We start from the raw sequence: 19,199 nt of genomic DNA, 5'->3' as shown, positions 1-19,199 counted from the left end.
CAGAAGAGTCGATGCAAGTCTAATCTTTTTGATAGCTGCAATTTTCTTCAATCATGATTCATGTTACACCCCTTCTGAGTTGATCGTTGTATGTATCTGAAACTGCTTTTCCTAAGCATGATTTTTGTAGTGCCCTGACTGGACAGCCTGGAGTTTGCCATAATGCAGAGTTCAGTGCTTGAAGGGCACTTTCTAGGTCTGTGTGTTTTGGTAAGTTGGCCCCGTTGGGCGCTATCCATTGCCTCAGAACTTGACCTGATCACTGAAGACTAATTTTGTTAATCTGTGATGGCTGTGCATCAGAGGCTACCCTGTTAATAGAGCTGCTGAGTGCCTTTAAGTTTCCTGCTTTCTACCGATTTTCACTCTTACATTTGGATTATGCTTCTAGTTATAGCTGTACTCTAGGCCTCTTCTTCCTGCAGTGTGCACCCATCTAAACCATACCTTCCTGAATTTCTTGGGGGCACCCCTGGCCTCATACGTCATCCTATATAAAAGTACATCCACATTCACTACTTTTACCCACATCCCTACTGTCAGCTGTTCTCCAAAATTCCAGCGCCGTGCTATACGTCTTCTTATTTCAAAGTATAAAATTCTAAGGAACAGTTTATTGTAAACATTCATCCCCCATCAATGTGATCGGCAAATTCTGCCATTTATGTATCTTCTCTATAAAGGTCTCAATCTCTTGACAGATTAGTCACCATAAACCGTGAAATGGGGAGCTGCACCACGACCCCTAAATATTTAAGAGGTAGACAAGGAAATGGGACAATCAGATGCAAGGTACTACTGCATCATCTATGGGGGGGAAAAAGGGACGACTTTGCCCAATTATTTTGAAATCTGGAGTAATCCCAAATTCCTGAAGGCCCCTGAAAGCGAGTGTCCCGGGTTTCCTGCAAATGCAAGAGCATGTTATCTGCATATAGAGACTGCTCTTCAAACTCCCCTGTTCGCAGACCAACATATTCGTAGTAGATCTCGGCTCTGGGTCTGATTTTTTTTTTTTCCCTTGAACATATATTGAGCAGTCAGATGGTTTGATAATCTCACCCCTGTTGCAGTTGATCTCTTGGTTTTGGAAAGCGTGGAGAAAATAACTAGCTTAGTTGTAACATTTTGCTGAAAGCCTCTTGTTTCAACTTTTGCATAAGTGATTGTTCCACGTGGACTTTTAAGTGGTAATGTCTGAGATCTACTCTTGATTCCATTATTAAAGATGCTCTACTAGTGGCAAGATCATTTGTTTTCCTCAGCAGAAGAAGCCTAAGGTTCAGACTGCAACATATTTTCCCTCCTTTTTTTTTTTTTTTTTTTTTTTATTGTGAAACTCTCCATTGCCTGGCCCTCAGTCAACCTGTAAGGTCTAGTACTGAAAGCCTGTTAAATCCTCAGACCTAAACCTTCCATCGCATGAAGGTCCATCCCACTTTCCAGAGTTTAACCTTTGCAGATACTTGGATAGTTTGCATGTTGGACACATGGGTGGAGATGGTGGTGTCCGAAGGTTACAAACTGAAGTTTCACTTGTTGACACCTCCTCATTTCATCACCTCCAACCCTTCTGTGTTACCGATTAGCAGATATCCATTGAGCCCTTTTGGTCTTCTGGTGCTCTATTGCCATCCTTATACTGGGCTAATGGGAGAGGTAACTATCAGCGCAGATACAAAGTACATGTATAGGTAGGGGTATGGTGATTAGTCCATTAGAAATAATAGTTACAGGCAGTTCAATGGTTAAAAATGCAGGTGGTTTGGCTGTTCAATGGCAGCTGCTGTCCTCAGAGAGCTGACTCTGGTAAACAAAAGAGGGGTAGAGAAAGGAAGTGCCACCTAAGTGCAGTATTAAAGAGGTTCTTTTAATGACACATTGCACAAAACACACTTGCAAGAAGGTAAGGAAAGAAAGCTCATCTGTAACATCCTGTAGTCCTCGTCCCGGATCCATGGGCTGCTTAGAAGTGAAGATAGCAGAATGTGTGGAGTCTTCAGGCTTGTCCTGTGGCCATCAGGATGAGGCCTGTTCCAGCTTCACAGGTCACGTGATTACTTCCGAGGAACACTCCCGGGAGGAGGGTCAGACAGGGAGAACAAAGGCCGATTGGGCTACACGCTCGCAGCCACTGCTTCTTCTAATGGCCTTATCAGGCCAATAGAAGGAGCAGTGGCTCCGAGCGCGTAGCCCAATCGGCCTTTGTTCCTCCCTGTCTGACCCTCCTCCCGGGAGTGTTCCTCGGAAGTAATCCTGTGACCTGTGAAGCTGGAACAGGCCTCATCCTGATGGCCACAGGACAAGCCTGAAGACAAGAGAGACGGAAACATGATTAGATGTGTTGCAGCCGTGAATTTCAGAATCATCTTTCATCAGGCGCTCTCGCGGGGGCGCGCAGCGCTGCGGCCACACAGTGTTGCTAGGACACGGCGCGGCCCTGATCTCTGTAAAAAGCCATGTCCACGGCTCTTTAACCATGTGATCGGCTGTGTCCAATCACAGCCAGTTTTATGTAAACGGAGATGCTGGTAATCGGCTCTCCTCGCCTCACACTGACAGTGTGTGGCAAAGAGAGACAATCGGTGGCGTCTCTATGCAGGGGGGACATCTAGGAATGTAATCAGGGCACTGACCATCAGTACCCTAATTAGTGTAGCAGGATAGTGTTTCCCGCCAGTAATCGGTGCCCATTAGCAATGCCAGTCAGTGCCGCCTATCGGTGCTGTCGATCAATGCATATCAGTACCGCCTATCCATGCTACCTATTAATGCCCACTAGTGCCGCCTCTCAGTGCGGCATTAGTGCCTCATTCAAAGTGTGACAGCGCTGAAAAATAGCCTGGGCAGGAAGGGGGTGTAAAGTGCCATGTAGGCAAGTGGTTAAAGTGGTTGTAAATGCTCAATTATGTGTTTGTTTGTTTTGTTTTTAAAGAACCGGTCATACTTGCCTGCTGTGTGCAATGGTTTTGCACAGAGCAGTCCTGATACTTCCCTTTTGGATCCCCTGCCAATGGCTCCTGCTGCTGGCTCTGAGCTAGTAAGGAGGGAGAGTCTCTGCTCTCATGCATATCGCTGGATCGGGCTCAGGTAAGTATATGGGGGCTGGGGGGGGGGGGGGGCCTGCATGCTGAAGGTTTATTTGCCCATATGCAGAGAAATGCATTGGGGTAAAAAAAACCCTCTGCATTTTAGAATGTTTGTTTTCTATTGTGAATAAAATATAGGTTTGAGACCCATGATAAATGCTTAGGGGCCCCCACTCAGGCTGACGAGGTCCAATGAGTTGGATGACCCTGAATGAGGGTGCAGGTGGAGGAAAGGTTCGTCCAGACCCAAAGGACACGGTACAAATGGAGAGAGAGCCTGGCCACCACACACCTCTTCTGGCCCAAGTGGACCTCCATGATAAAGTCCCAGGGGCGTGCCTGAATGAGTTGAGCTGGGGCTGTTTTTTTTTTTTTTTTTTTTTTTTTAAATCGGATAATTTTTATTAAGAACAGACACAAAAAACACATACATTTTCCAATGCGCTACAAAAAACAAAACAAAGGGTAGCATATCAATGAGGACACAGAAATATCCGTACAGCATAACCATACACTTCAGTATAGCATTTGTTCCAACTTGTACATTTAAAACAATTATTCAGTGGTACATAAAACCAGTCATGTACATAGGATCAGTGCTCTGGGGCTGCTTTTACCTGCTAATCACGGGCGGGCGAGGTGTGCGGGGGCCAGGCTATCTTAATATTTTTACAATGGGTTTATGAGACTTGCAAATCATTGCGTTCTGTTTTTAAGGTAGATTTTACACTGCGTTATAACTTTTGGAATTGGGGTGGTAAACTTTTCAATTCTGCAGTAGCAATGACAGTCCATACCCTTTCTGTAAAGTGCATTGGTTTTGTACCAGCCATGATGCACCTTTTGGCAAAAGGTGGGGCTTAGTGTGACGGGAATGAGATTGGCACATCCAGGAGTCCTGAAATAATATGTTGGTGCCATTTCATATCCACACCGCAGACAGCGTTTGGAAAGCGCATTAAAAGGTATAGCATTGTAGAATGTGGGGAGTGTAAACTGTTGAAGTACTGCACATAGCATAGGGGTAACCAAGCAAGCGTCATGCTGAGCAGATTGAATTTTGGATAGCGCTTGAGAGGAAGAGCAGCAATGGGATAGCTGCCAGAAAATGTTGCATGTGTAATGGAGGAAGAGCTGCCGGTAGGTAACCTTGTGTGGACAATGGCAAGAGACTTGCCAGAGATGCTACTGCAGATGGTGTGGCAGGAGCTACAAAATAAGCTAGTGCGGACAAAGGGAGAAAACTGCACTACAGGTACAGTGGTTGTAGTGGTCTGCACACTTTTAAGGGAGTGGGTAGTTGGAATTTGATGAGAAAATGTCAGAGATGCTAGATGTAGAGATTAATGATTTTGACAGCTGTTCAATGAGCTAAATACTTTGATATTTACTTCCACAGAATTTGCCACTATCCACCAGTCTTTCAAAATCAATTTACACTTCTACAACTTCAAAGCCAGCTAACAAGAACACAGTGCGATCAAAACCGTTAGATGTACAGGATGCGCTTAAAAAGAAACAGGTATTATTTTTGATCTCTAACCTCTATACCTAATAATAATTATCATTGCAGTGGTGTACGCAATAAACTGGAGTAACTGTTTTTTCTTAATTTATTCTAAATGTCTTTGTGTCGCTAACAAACTTATTCTATAGGGTGCAGTGAATAACGAGACTCTTTTTATTTTATGTGCTATTAAAGCAGAACTCCAGGCAGGTATTGAATCCCAAAATAAATCCAGTCATGTATACAATACATATAATTTTAAAGCCTGCGTTTTAGCCTAAATAAAAACAAATCCGCACAAGGCACATGACGTATAGTTGATATGGTGTGTCCCTTGTGTTGATTCTTTTAGGAGGAATCTTCCTCTGTCATAAAAGTTGTACTACAGCTCCCTTTGTCATTTATAGAAGCTGTAGCATGGGGTCTGTGAGTAGTGAATCTAGCAGGAAAGGGCAGGCAGCTCTCAAGGGTGTCCGTTTATCAAACTGAACAGGGGTGATCCTGATCTTGGCTCATAAATGGTTAATGAAACAGATAATCCGTTTATGTGTCAGTCAATGAGGATTCTCGGTGTGAGGAGATAGTCGGCGGGACGTGTTCTCCCGCCGACTATCTCCTCACACCGAGAATCCTCATTGACTGACACATAAACGGACAGTTTATGAAGCTGCAATTTCAGCGCTTCACTGGCGATCTGAGTCAGAATTCCCCAGCTCAGAGGTCGAGAATCAGGGAGTGAAGAGGGAATCTGGGGGGTATATTATTAGTGTGTGTGTGTGTGTGTGTGTGTGTGTGTGTGTGTGTGTGTGTGTGTGTTTTGTATACCTATATTATGTAGGGGACTTTTTAATTTGTTAACATTAACCTGTGTATTGAGCGGTGTCTCGTAAAGTCTCACAAGATTCCAGTATCAGATGCAGTTCTACAGTGTTGGAAGCGTTTTTGTAGATGGCTCCACTCCTCCAAAGGTGAAGCGATCTACTCTGCTTCATAAACTGGCATTCAGAGAACGATCTCCTCTGAGAATGCCAGAGAATGAAGCAGTGAATATATTGCACTGCTTCGTAAACACAACTTGAGAGCTCCTGGTAGTACTTTAGCTGTAATAGCCCCCACCACACTAGAAGATTGGGGTGGGGCAGGAAACAGAAGATTTATTCTAAAAGTAGAAGAATCTGCACAAGGGACGACATTACTAACTGTAAGTTACGTCCCTTGTGCCAATTTTACTTTTTTTATTTTTTCCGTTTTTATCTACACTTGTACTTTAAAATTGCCTCTTGTTATCCCATTCCACAGTACCTGTGCATATAGTGGCTGTTGTAAGGTATTAATCTCCCTCTCCTCTCATACCGTACTAGCAATCCCTTGATGGCAGTTGTGGAACTCTGCAAAATATTTAAATGACTAGCTGGAATAAGTCTCCATTTTTTTTTTTTTTTTTTTCCTTTAGGCTTACTGTGCCTATGCTATGACTGAACAGTAAGCAAATAGAGTAAAATTTAAGTATCTCTTGGATGATCGTTGTATCAGGCAGATTTACTATACAGGAATACTCTACATCAGGGCTGGACACATTTTCTTTGAATCAAAGGTCCCTTTCACACGATCGGCCTGCAAAGATCTACCTGTCTGTTTTTCAGGGAGATCTGAGCGTGCCACCAGTTGACTTGCATGGGCAGAGAGGTGTCTGCTGACACCCGCCTGCCATCAGATCCGACAAGATCCACTCTAAACGGACTGATGGCGAAGGTATCGCCACCCGTCTGTTTTAAACGGATCTTCTTGGATGGGATCAGATAAAAACGGACAGGCTGTCCGTTTTTATCCGATCTCGCCATAGAGGACAGCGGAGCTCTGAGAGGTCCCTCCCTGCTAAGTAAGCAGAGACGGACCTGTCATCTGCCGCCTTGTCGGGGATCAACAGAGCGATCCCCCGCTGAGCGGATCCACCCCCTGTGAAATGGGCCTAAGAATCTGCTAAAGTGTTGGTTCAAAAAAACAAAGCTTAACCACTTCCCGCCCGGTCCATAGGCGATTTACGTCCGGGAAGTGGTTCTGAAATCCTGACAGGACGTCTATGGACGTCCTGCAGGATTTTATACCGCGCGCGCCCGGCGATCGGTGATCCTGGGTGTAAGTCTAACACCCTGCATCTCCGGAGGAGGCTCTTTACCACGTGATCAGCCGTGTCCAACCACGGCTGATCACGATGTAAACAGGAAGAGCCGTTGGTCGGCTCTTCCTCACTCGCGTCTAACAGACGCGAGGAGAGCCGATCGGCGGCTCTCCTGACGGGGGGTTCGCGCTGATTGTTTATCAGCGCAGCCCCCCCTCGGATTGCCACACTGGACCACCAGGGAAGCCCACACTGGTCCACCAGGGAAGGGCAAAAAAAGGGGCAAAAAAAGGCAGTAAAAAAAAACAAAAGCCAATTGGTGCCCACAAATGGGCACTGACTGGCAACATGGATACATCAGTGCCACCCCACAGTGTCTCAGTGCCACCCCACAGTGCCCATCTGTGCCGCCCATGACTGCCTATCTGTGCCGCATATCCCAGCGCCGCCAATCAGTGCCCATCTGAGCCACCTCATCGGTGCCCATCTGTGCCGCATATCCCAGCGCCGCCAATCGGTGCCCATCAGAGCCGCCATATCAGTGCCCGTAATTGAAAGAGAAAACATACTTTACAAAAAAATTTACAGAAAAAAAAAACTTTTTTTAGTTGTTGCACAAAAAAAAAAAAATCGCAGAGGTGATCAAATACCACCAAAAAAAAAGCTATTTGTGGGGGGGGAAAAAAGGACGCCAATTTTGTTTGGGTACAGTGTAGCGTGACCGCGCAATTTCCATTCAAAGTGCGACAGCGCTGAAAGCTGAAAATTGGCTTAGGCGGGAAGGTGCGTAAGTGCCTGGTATGGAAGTGGTTAAGGGTAGAACATGTGACTTGTTTCCAACGCTTATCCTTTAACCCTTTTGCTGCCAAAGCTACTTTTTTCATTTTATTGCACACATTTTAAAAAATATCCTTTTTGTGTTTAAAATTACATAAAACCCCAAAACCGAATATATTTTATGAAAGCGGACACCCTGGAGAATAAAATCGTGGTAGTTCCCATTTTTTTTTTTTTTGTCACACAATATTACTGCAAAAATGCATATAAAATTTATTTTGGGAGTCGAAATGCAATGAATTGCCCAGGTGTTTTATATTTAGCTAAAATAATAAAACTGAGGTTGTCCCGTGTAAACAGACGCCCAACACGTTCAACCTTAAATTTGCATGCACTCATAAAATGGCGACACACTTCAGCCCCCTTAGTTTAGCGTTACAAAGGAGGTCTGGTGCTAGATTTATTGCTCTCATCTCAGCGTGGGCGGCGATATTTAATGTGTATTGCAATCAACCTTTTTTGACGTAGGCTCCCCAACGTGTGCTTTTATGTTTTATATGTGGAAAGTGTATGAAAGCATTTTGGTGGCAGCCCAAGTGGATGCAATTTCTTGTCGCCATGGTGACCTTGCACCTGCGATTTGTGGAGCCCTGTTCTACATCCTACTTATGATGATTTGCGTCTGTTATTTAGGGATTGATGGGAGAGCCGTGACATTGGACAGGTTGCATTAAAGATCTTGCAACCACCTCTATGCACTTGGCTGGAATAGCAAGGGTCATTTCAAATTCAACTAGTATAAATGCCTTAATTTGATTAAGTCTCTTGTAATCAACTGCAAGGCCCTTTTCACATTAAGCGATTTGGAAATGCAGGCAAAATCGCGGCAAAAAGAGCAACACATAATTGAGTACCATTCTTCCTAATGGCACCTCAAAAGCTGTAATTCTGCTGCGATTGTCATGCAAAAGAATCCTGTGGCAAAATGTGCATTTAAAAATTGCACTGAACTTGTCTCCCAAAAAAAGGGCAGGTGCTTCTTTTTGGTGACAAACTCACATAGAGCTGTCTATTGTAGTGAATGGGCTGTCCTATGTGCAATACACTGTAAGACACGTACATTTTGGACTTTCAGAATCGCAAGGGGCTTCATTCCTGCAGTGCAATATCTGAGCAAGTCCTAAAACAACCATTGGGTTTGGATGGGAGGGTCATCACTAAAGACTCATAAGGTGTTCTCCACATACATTTGATGACCACATTCTGACAGGAAGAGAGAAGGGCAGGGAAGAGACCTAGCGGTGTAGCTGTGGAAAGTCAGTTCACCATGCTAGCTGGGCTGTGTATCTCATGGCTGGATGAATAGACACACAAATCCTTTGGCAGGTGAGACTATCTGGATCTAAGCTTTAGGCGTCGTGCACACTGGACGTTTGGCCATCTCTCCTAGATGCCTTTTTCTCCTGGCAGCAGAGATTTGACAGAAATAAAACACTTGATGCTTGTTGACTTGTGTAACACATTTACAGTGCTTCTGGAAAGTATTCATAGTGCTTCACTTTTTTTGCATTTTGTACAGCCTTATTCCAAAATGTATTGCATTCATTTTTGTTCCTCAAAATTCTACAAACCATACCCCATAACGACGCTGTGAAAGAAGTTTGTTTTTAATAAATATAAAAACATTTCAAAGAAAAAAAATCATGTACATGATGATTTACAGCCTTTGCCATGACACTCAAAATTGAGCCTCCTGTGAATCCTGTTTCCACTGATTATCCTTAGGATGTTTTCTACAACTTGATTGGCATCGTCCACCGGTGGTAAATTCAGTTGATTGGACAGGATTTGGAAAGGCACACGCCTGTCTGAGGTCCCACAGTTAATGGCTTGATTTGTGCTTTGACATGAAGCCAAGAAATTGTCTGTAGACCTCCAAGACAGGTTTGTATCAAGGCACAGATCTGGGGAAGGCTACAGAAATATTTCTGCAGCATTGAAGGTCCCACTGAGTACAGTGACCTCCATCCGTAAATGGAGGAAGTTTGGAACCACCAGGACTCTACCTAGAGCAGCCCTCACAGCCAATCTGAGCGATCAGAGGTGACGTACATTAGTCAGGGAGGTGACCAAGAACCCTATGGTTACTCCAACAGAGCTCCAGGGTTTCTCTGGAGAGAGGAGAACCTTCCAGAACCTTCTTTGCAGCACTCTCCAAATCAGGCCTGTATTGTAGAGTGGCCAGACGGAAGCCACTACTCAGTAAAAGGCACACAACGGTCTGCCTGGAATTTACCAATAGGCACCTGAAGAACCTGAAAAACAAAATTCTCTGGTCTGATGAAACAAAGGTGGAACTCTTTTGGCCTGAATGGCAAGCGTCATGTCTGGAGGAAACCAGGCACCTCATCTCCTGGCCAATACCATCCCTACAGTGAAGCATGGTGGTGGCAGCATCATGCTGTGAGGATGTTTTTCAACGGCGGGAACTGGGAGACTAGTCAGGATTGAGGGAAAGATGAATGAAGCAATGTACAGAGACATCCTTGATGAAAACATGCTCTGGACCTCAGACTGAGGCGAAAGTTCATCTTTCAATAGGACAGCGACTCTAAGCACACAGCCAGGATAATAGTTGCTAGGGGACAACTCTGTGAATGTCCTTGAGTGGCCCAGCCAGAGCCCAGATTGAACATTTCTGGAGAGATCTGTGTACCTGTGTACTGACGCTCCCCATCCAACTTGATGGAGCTTGAGGGGTCCTGCAAAAAAGAATGGGAGAAACGTTCTAAAAATAGTTGTGCCAAACTTGTAGCATCATATTAAAAAAGACTTCAGGCTGTAATTGGTACCAAAGGTGCTTCAACAAAGTATTGAGCAAAGGCCGTGAATACCTATGTAAATGTGATTATTTTTATTTTTTTTAAATGTGGAAAAAGTGAACTCTGTAAATACTTTCTGGATGCACTGTAGGTGCATCAAGTTCTTGGAAAGTATTTTCTTTCGCCAGAATAATTTATCCTGGCCTATGAAAAGCAGTCAGACCCAAAAGGCCGCTATCTAGGTATGATCAAAACCATATGGGAGTCATGTTGGGCGCCTGAAGGTACTGCAGTAACTGCATTTGAACAAGCTTGCATGGACTGAGGCCATGGGTGTCCAGCCCTGGTGCCCACAATTTTTCAAATTTGCGCAAACATCCCCTATGCTGGTAGACATACCTTTTCAAATTAAAGGGCCATTCCCAAAGTAAAAGAAGCGTTTTCTGGCACTGGAAAAAAGCTTGATTAAACGCAACCTGCAGGACAACATCACTCAAGATGCCCAACAAGTAGTATTTAGGTTCAAGGGATACCTGAGTTTGGAATACCCTGTTAAGGGTACCCTGACAGCTGTCCAGTCGCGGTAGAGCTTGGGGCACCTACAAAGAAGGTGGATAAGGTCAGCCCTTTCTTGTTTGCACCTGTAGCATAGAGGATCTGCAAGTATGCCCATTCTGTGCAGCCTGGCAGGAGTATAATGGGATCTCAGTACTATATATAGTTGGGATAATTTTTGGGAAGAAATTGGGGAGCTAGTAGCCACAGCCTGCAGTGAATCCTCCCACTGGTCCCCAGAGATCTGGCCAGGGTCCCCCTCCCACCCTTCACAGGCCTTGGAAGGGTAGCAATCCAAATAGTTACTCTGTAGCATACTATAGAATTGGGCTATAAGGCCTTTGGCATGCGCAACTGAAGAAATTGAGTGGAAAATTGGGGTTGGCGATAAGGTCCACAACGTGTCTGCTCCCTGGCCTCGGAGGCCGTGATGCAATTGTAAAACTGCATTTATAAGGGGGAAAGTAAAACCTCTCTTGGAGAACTGAAAAGGGGAGCATGGTCCCGTCCTGGAAAATTAGTCAAATGGGTCATCCCAAACGCCTTCCATCTGTTACCCCAAATTGGCCTGTATGCAGTGAACCCCTCTACCCGCTGTAACTGCTTTTGATTTCAAACTCATTTTTATGGAGATTATATGTTGGAAAATTTCATACATAAGCTTCAAGGGTTGGTAGCATTTTTTTCCCCCTTCCACTGCAGTAGCATCTAGTCCCAGCAGATGCTTTTGAAACCCATTTCATGAATATGTTCCCAGTTAGGTCACCGATACCTTAAGCACAAAGATCTGCATTCTCATGTGAATTTGATCACTTGGTGTCAAATGTATGCAAGTTACATTCATGCAAAACCACACATTCCTCTGTCCTATGCAGGCTATAAGGTTTGGTGTGTAGTGAAAACGGTGACAGTTTAAGATGGCTGTCAAAGCCAGATAGTGCTACTGTTTAAGGGTAGGCGTTTTAAGTTTGTCTGCCATTATCACAATGCTAAAGCAGGATTTTTTTCCATTTCAAATTTTTATCACTTGTTAAAAAATACACCCAGTTTCTTTCTATGAGAAACTCAAGAAGTCTTTAACCTTTTGGTTATACTACAATCTACAAGAAGATTGGAGTCTGTCAAACAACTGTAAGCCAGTTAACTACTACTACTCGTCTGGTAAAAGACTGATCTATATTATCTTAATCCTATAGTACAGAACACAGGCTAAATATTTATTGACCCTTGGTTTTAGGTTGCTACTGTTGTACTTACCAGCTCTGTGCAATGGTTTTGCACAAATCGGCTCTGATCCACCTCTTCTCCAGCACCTGCCGAATACAGCCTTGGCAAGCCACTTGCTTGCTCTGGAGCCTCATTTTGTGTGTCTGTAAGATACAGAGCAGGGCTTGGCCCCACTCCCTCGTCACTGGATCTGATTGACAGCAGCGGAAGCCAATGGCTCCTGCTGCTGTATATCAGGGAGTGAGAGCCTTGGCTCTTCACATTACTGCATGGAATAGCCAGGCCTCTTCTCCATCCCTAGTGGATCTACCTGCTCGCTGTAAAAAGGAGGCAAACAAAAAGAACCCAGAGATAGTGTTGGAAGAGGCCACAGAAGATTTCTCACCCCCAGACTCGTACACCGGATACTGGAACTTTGCACAAAGTGCTCGCCGATGTATATATGCTCACCTAATTAAAAAAAAAAAGCCTTGGCGTAGCTGTTCTTGATTCTCCTCCCAGGAATCATTACCAATCTATAGTGGGGGAAAATAATTATTCGATCCCCTGCAGATTTTGTAATTTTGCACACTTACAAATAAATGAAGGGTCTATTTTTTTCATAGGTGTATTTTAAATGATAGTGACAGAATATCGATCAAGAATCCAGAAAAAAACACACATTAAACAAATGCTATAAATGAAGTTGCAGTTCAGTGAGTAAAATAAGTATTTGGTCCCCAAGTAAAACATGACTTGGTACCTTGTGGCGAAACCCTCTTTAACATATCTTCTCTAAATCCTTAAGGTTTCTTGGTTGTCACTTGGCAACTTGAAGTTTCAGCTCCCTCCATATATTTTCTATAGGATTGAGATCTGGAGACCGACTAGGCCTCTCCATGACCTTAATGTGTTTCTTCTTAAACCACGTCTTTGTTGCCTTGGCGGCATCTTTTTGGGTAATTTTCATGCTGGAAAACTCATCCATGACCCATCTTCAGTGTTCTGGCTGAGGGAAGAAGGTTCTCATCCAGGATTTTACAATACATGGCCCTGTCCATTGCCCCCCCCCCCCTTTTTTTTTATGTGTTTTTGCTCCATGCAAACCACTTTTTAATTTTCATGTCTGGGGCATGGATCTTGTTCCTGGAAGTTGGGCAGGGGCTGACAGTCCATGTATGGAGGAGGATATCCTTCAAGTTTTTTGTCACTCTGCTTCTAGGAGTGCAAGTTTAAATTTCAACGTTTCCCTGTACTTTTAACAAAAATAATTTGACAGTAACCGGGAATGAATGAAGAATGCATTTCAGTTAAATAGTATTGCCAAAGGGACTTTTTTTCACATTTGGGTTGGGTTTAATAGAGTATACCTCTTATTTCTAAAAGATTGGTAATTTAATTTTTAGCTAAGCTATACATTCGTAGCAGACACTTGAACACATAACATTAACATGGTGTGTATGAATTGAACCTATCTGAAAATTATTTGAACTTTTTTTTTATATATTTTATTTGTAGGAAGCGTTAAAACTACAACAGGATATGAGGAAGAACAAACACGAAATGTTAGAAAAGCAAATCGAATATCAGAAGGTATGTACATCTGGTTTTGGACGCATCATGCAAGAGCAATTTCTACTTTAGTTATTGTGTTATAGTATTTGTTCTATGGCATAGCCCGGCTCTTAGAATTTCATGTTCACACTTTCAATGTTGGTTTTAGTCCCAGGACTCAAGAATAACGCTAGAAAGGTCTTCTTTTCTGAAATTTAAATAATTTATCCCTAAACACACAGACATTCCTTTTTAAAGAATATCTTTAGATCACCCTTTTTGAAGAGTTCATATCTAACAGTTGCTAAGAAATGTATGTAGAGATGGGGTCCTTAAACTTGTGCTACTTTGAAAATAATACCTTTTTTTTTTTTTCCAGATGTTGATATCAAGACTAGAGAAAAACAAAACCATGAAGGCAGAAGAGAGAATGGAAATCATGAAAACACTAAAGGTACTCGACGAAAAGATCTCTCAGGTGAAAGATGAATTGAAGACGCTAGCTGCTCCATCAAAAGTGAAATCTAAGACTGAGGTATGTTTAGCAAATCTTTCCACCTACCTACCACTGTGTTTAAAAAATAAAAAAAAATGCTGGGAAGGTGGATGTTCATTTGTGGAGTGCAGTTTATATGGCACTGCAGGAATATAGTATGGACAGCCAGTGTGACAGTGTGACAGTTTGACAGATGGGGACTGATATGTTGCACTGACTGGTGGCTGGCACTGATAGGCAGCACTGGGCACTAAAAGGTGGCACTGGCAGGTGGCTGGCACTTGTGGGCACTGGTGGCTGGCACTGCACTGATAGGTGGCACTTGAGGGCTGACAGGTGGTTGGCACTGCACTGATAGGTGGCACTTACGGGGGCTGACAGGTGGTTGGCACTGAAATGCTGCGAAAAATGACACAAGGAATGCAGTAAGCGGCAGCAGACATCTTGTTACACCCAGCCCAAACTATATGGGCTGGGTGTAACAAGATGTCCGCTGCTGACTTACTGCAGCTGAGTGCAGGGTGTACCAAGATGGGCATAGGGATGTTCAGCTGCTGACGGCGACCAAATGTGATGGCACCGGTCTCCGATCCTGATGCGCCCTACACCTCTGCCAGCTTACCAAGTTCCACTGCAGTTGAGGACTCCCTCTCCGCCCGCCCTCACTGGCCATTGACTCTGCCCGCCAGCCAGGTATTGGGTAAGGCATCGGGAGCATTTGTGTGAATAAAAGTACTCGCACAAATGCTCGGTAACGGTCCCGATACTAGTATCGGGACAACCCTAGCTACCGTGCTAGACTTGGTGTTTTAGCCACCGAGAGTTCATTATCTATCTTTAAAAGAATATTTATGGCATGATATTTATTCCTTAACTTTTTGAGTTGTTCCCCCCCCCCCCCCCACATAGACCCCACATAGACCACATGGGCACCTAAAAATATACACAGATCAGCCTTAAATTTATGACCACTGATGGTTAAAGGGGAGCTCCACCCTAAAGTGGAACTTCCGCTCATCCCACTTCCCGGAGTCCGGCCGTGACATCACCGTGGGGCTCCCCCTTCCCCTGGCTGCCAGGCTAATAGAGGAGCAGGACCTCGCGCATGCGCAATAGGGTTCCCGGCATGAAGCCGAAGGGCTACACTGCCGGGTTTCCTCACCCGCAATGGCGACAGCAGCAGCTCCCGTCAGCTGATGGAAACATCAGCTGCCATGCCGACATCGAGGGGACAGGTAAGTGTCCATTTATTAAAAGCCAGCAGCTACAATATGTGTAGCTGCTGGCTTTTATTTTTATTTTTTTTCCCTGGACCTCCGCTTTTAACCACTTGACCTCCAGATGATTTACCCCTCCTTCATGACCAGGCCTTTTTTTTTGTGATGCAGCACTGCGTTAGTTATGCGACAATCAGTGACTTATAGCGGGACTGTGATATTGCAGCAGACATACTGACACTTTTGATACTTTTTGGGAACCAGTGACACTAATACAGTGATCAGTGCTTAAAATATGCACTGTCGCTGTACTAATGACACTGGCTGGGAAGGGGTTAAACATTTAGGGTATTAAATGTATGCCCAGCCAGTGTTTGTGTACTATGTGAAGTGCTTTTACTAGGAGAAGTAATCCAGTTAATTCCCTGCTTTGCAGGGAAAGTAAACCCATTACGTCCCTGCTAACAGGACAGTGCTCTGCCTTGTTTACATAGGCAGAGCACTGTTTCGTGTGTGCCAGCAGTGATCTAATGGCCGGCACCTGCTGATCGGCATCTAATTTGTAAGACCACAGCAGTGCCAAGTCACCAGTGGTGCGCGCGCCCCCTACTTGGAAACCAGATCACGCACTAGTTAAGTGATCTGGCCCTGCTGGGCCGCCTTGCCGCTGTACATCTGTTCTACTATCGGCAAGCGGGTAAAGTAAAAACATTTATTACAAGTGCAGTGCTCCAAAATTCTACATACATATGTGCATAAATCAAAAGCTGAAATAAAAAATCCTCAAATTAAACAATTATTTTATTTTTTATTTATTTTTAACATAAACTATACATGTAATGAGGGTTAATCGCCACTAGGCAGCAGCCATCCTTAAGTGCTAATAAAGTCCCAAAAGTAAGTGCAAAGATGAATATCAATGTCCCCCCTAAGAAAGTGCTGATGGTGCAAACATTGTCCCAAAAATAAGTGCAGAGGTGAATATCAATCTTCCTCTTTAATAAATGCATATGCAGTGTCCCCAAGTGCATAAATAATCCACGTTGTCACCAACAGTGCACCGCACCATCACCTCTGCAATGCACTCGCCAGATTGATGAAGTGTATAAGCAAATACACCTCCAATCCATATATTGCCCGATATTCACCAGACTCCAACTCCGATGCCAAGGAGCCTTTCTCTGCCAATAAAGCTCACACCATGGAGCCCACACGGAAAAAGTATGCAGTGTAGTTTATTAACCACTTAAGCCCCGGACCAATATGCAGCTTAATGCCCAGAGGTGTTTTTACAATTTGGCACTGCGCTGCTTTAACTGGTAATTGCGCGGTCATGCAATGTTGTACCGAAACTCAATTTGCGTCCTTTTCTTCCCACAAATAGAGCTTTCTTTTGATGGTATTTGATTGCCTCTGCGATTTTTATTTTCTGCGATATAAACGGAAAAAGACCGTAAATTTTGAAAAAAATTGATTTTTCGTAAAACAGAGTAAAAAATATCGAATAAACTAAATTTTAGTCAAACATTTAGGCCAAAATGTATTCAGCCACATGTCTTTAGTAAAAAAAATCGCAATAAGCGTATATTTATTGGTTTTCGCAAAAGTTATAGCGTCTACAAACTAGGGTACATTTTCTGGAATTTACACAGCTTTTATGACTGCCTATCTCATTTCTTGAGGTGCTAAAATGGCAGGGCAGTACAAACCCCCCCCCCCCAAATGACCCCATTTTGGAAAGTAGACACCCCAAGGAAACTGCTGAGAGGCATGTTGAGTCAGTCCATTGAATGTTTTTTTTTTTTTTTTTTTACATAAAGTTGTCACTAAATGATATATTGCTCAAACATACCATGGGCATATGTGGAATTGCACCCCAAAATACATTCTGCTGCTTCTCCTGAGTACGGGGATACCACATGTTTGGGACTTTTTGGGAGCCTAGCCGTGTATGGGGCCCCAAAAACCAAGCACAGCCTTCAGCATTTCTAAGGGTGCAAATTTTTGATTTCACTCCTCACTACCCATCAAGGTTTCGAAGGCCATAAAATGCCAAAATGGCACAAACCCCCCCCCCCCCCCCCCAAATGACCCCATTTTGGAAAGTCGACACCCCAAGCTATTTGCTGAGAGGCATGTCGAGTCTATGGAATATTTAATATTTTCACACAAGTTGCGGGAATATGACAAACTGACTTTTTTTTGCACAAAGTTGTCACTAAATGTTATATTGCTCACAGATGCCATGGTTATATGTGGAATTGCACCCCAAAATACATTCTACTGCTTCTGAGTACGGGGATACCACATGTGTGGGACTTTTTGTGAGCCTAGCCGCGTACGAGGCCCCGAAAACCAATCGCCACCGAAAGGATTTCTAAGGGCATACATTTTTGATTTCACTCCTCACTACCTATCACAGTTTTGGCCATAAAATGCCAAGATGGCACACAACCCCCACAAATGACCCCATTTTGGAAAGAAGACACCCCAAGCTATTTGCTGAGAGGCATGTCGAGTCTATGGAATATTTAATATTTTCACACAAGTTGCGGGAATATGACAAACTGACTTTTTTTTGCACAAAGTTGTCACTAAATGTTATATTGCTCACACTTTTTGTGAGCCTAGCCGCGTACGAGGCCCCGAAAACCAATCGCCACCGAAAGGATTTCTAAGGGCATAAATTTTTGATTTCACTCCTCACTACCTATCACAGTTTTGGCCATAAAATGCCAAGATGGCACACAACCCCCACAAATGACCCCATTTTGGAAAGAAGACACCCCAAGCTATTTGCTGAGAGGCATGTTGAGTCCATGGAATATTAAATTTTTTTTGCCCCAAGTGATTGAATAATGACCAAAAAAAAAAAAATGTACAAAACGTTGTCGCTAAATGATAAATTGCTCAAACATCCCAGGGGCATATGTGGAATTGCACCCCAAAATACATTCTGCTGCTTCTCCTGAGTACGGGTTTACCACATGTGTGGGACTTTCTGGGAGCCTAGCCGCGTATGGGACCCCGAAAACCAATCACCGCCTTCAAGATTTGTGTGAGTGAAATCAAAGATTTATGTCCTTAGAAATCTTGAAGGTGGTGATTGGTTTTCGGGGTCCCGTACGCGGCTAGGCTCCCAAGGAGTCCCACATATGTGGTATCCCCGTACTCAGGAGAAGCAGCAGAATGTATTTTGGGGTGCAATTCCACATATAACCAGGGCATGTGTGAGCAATATATCATTTAGTGACAACTTTGTGCAAAAAAAAAAAAATCAGTTTGGTCATTATTCAATCACTTGGGGCCAAAAAATATATATATATCGGCTGTCCTGGAGTCTTTTTTTCGCCAGGTTTGAAGCGGCTAGTGCCCAGAAGGGGGGTAAAAAGCGCCCCCTCCTTGAGCCTGCTTCTGGGGATGTCTCTGACACAGAATCGGACCGTGCTATTGCTGCTTCTGGTTCTGTAGTGTCAGGATGCTGGCTTAACCCACGCGCACAGTGAGGATGACTCTGCTTCAGGGTCAGTTGCTGACAAGGAATTTGTTGGAGCTCTTATTTCTGCAGTGCGTGATACTCTGAAACTTGAAGAGGTGGCGGTGGCACCTGACGTGCCAGTCCCTTTTGGGTTCCGCAAACCGCCACGCACCGCGAAAGTGTTTCCTTATGTTCCTTATTTGGACAGTATGTTGTACAAGGAATGGGATACGCCGCAAAAAGTTTTTGCCGTTCCAAAAAACTTTGCAACCCGTTACCCCCTTGAGGAGGACTTTTTGAAAAAGTGGGCCTCTCCTCCGTCAGTGGACCCTCCCATGTCCAGACTGAGCAAGGCCACCACGTTGCCTGTGGAAGGGGC

General features: G+C 44.1%; 1 protein-coding gene across 3 annotated transcripts in view; it reads left to right on the top strand.

Annotated features, from left to right (window-relative positions):
* RBM27 (RNA binding motif protein 27) overlaps positions 1–19,199 on the top strand; it is a 152,131-nt gene that overhangs the window by 91,400 nt on the left and 41,532 nt on the right. For all 3 annotated transcript variants that reach the window (XM_040344582.1, XM_040344581.1, XM_040344583.1), the window contains 3 exons: positions 4,489–4,611; positions 13,594–13,668; positions 14,009–14,164. In XM_040344582.1, the coding sequence (XP_040200516.1) occupies positions 4,489–4,611; positions 13,594–13,668; positions 14,009–14,164 (354 nt within the window). The remainder of the gene's footprint in view (positions 1–4,488; positions 4,612–13,593; positions 13,669–14,008; positions 14,165–19,199) is intronic.

This window comes from Rana temporaria, chromosome 3, assembly GCF_905171775.1.
Source record: "Rana temporaria chromosome 3, aRanTem1.1, whole genome shotgun sequence".
NCBI classification, from domain to species: Eukaryota; Metazoa; Chordata; class Amphibia; order Anura; family Ranidae; genus Rana; species Rana temporaria.
This window is presented reverse-complemented; position numbering and strand designations above follow the sequence as displayed.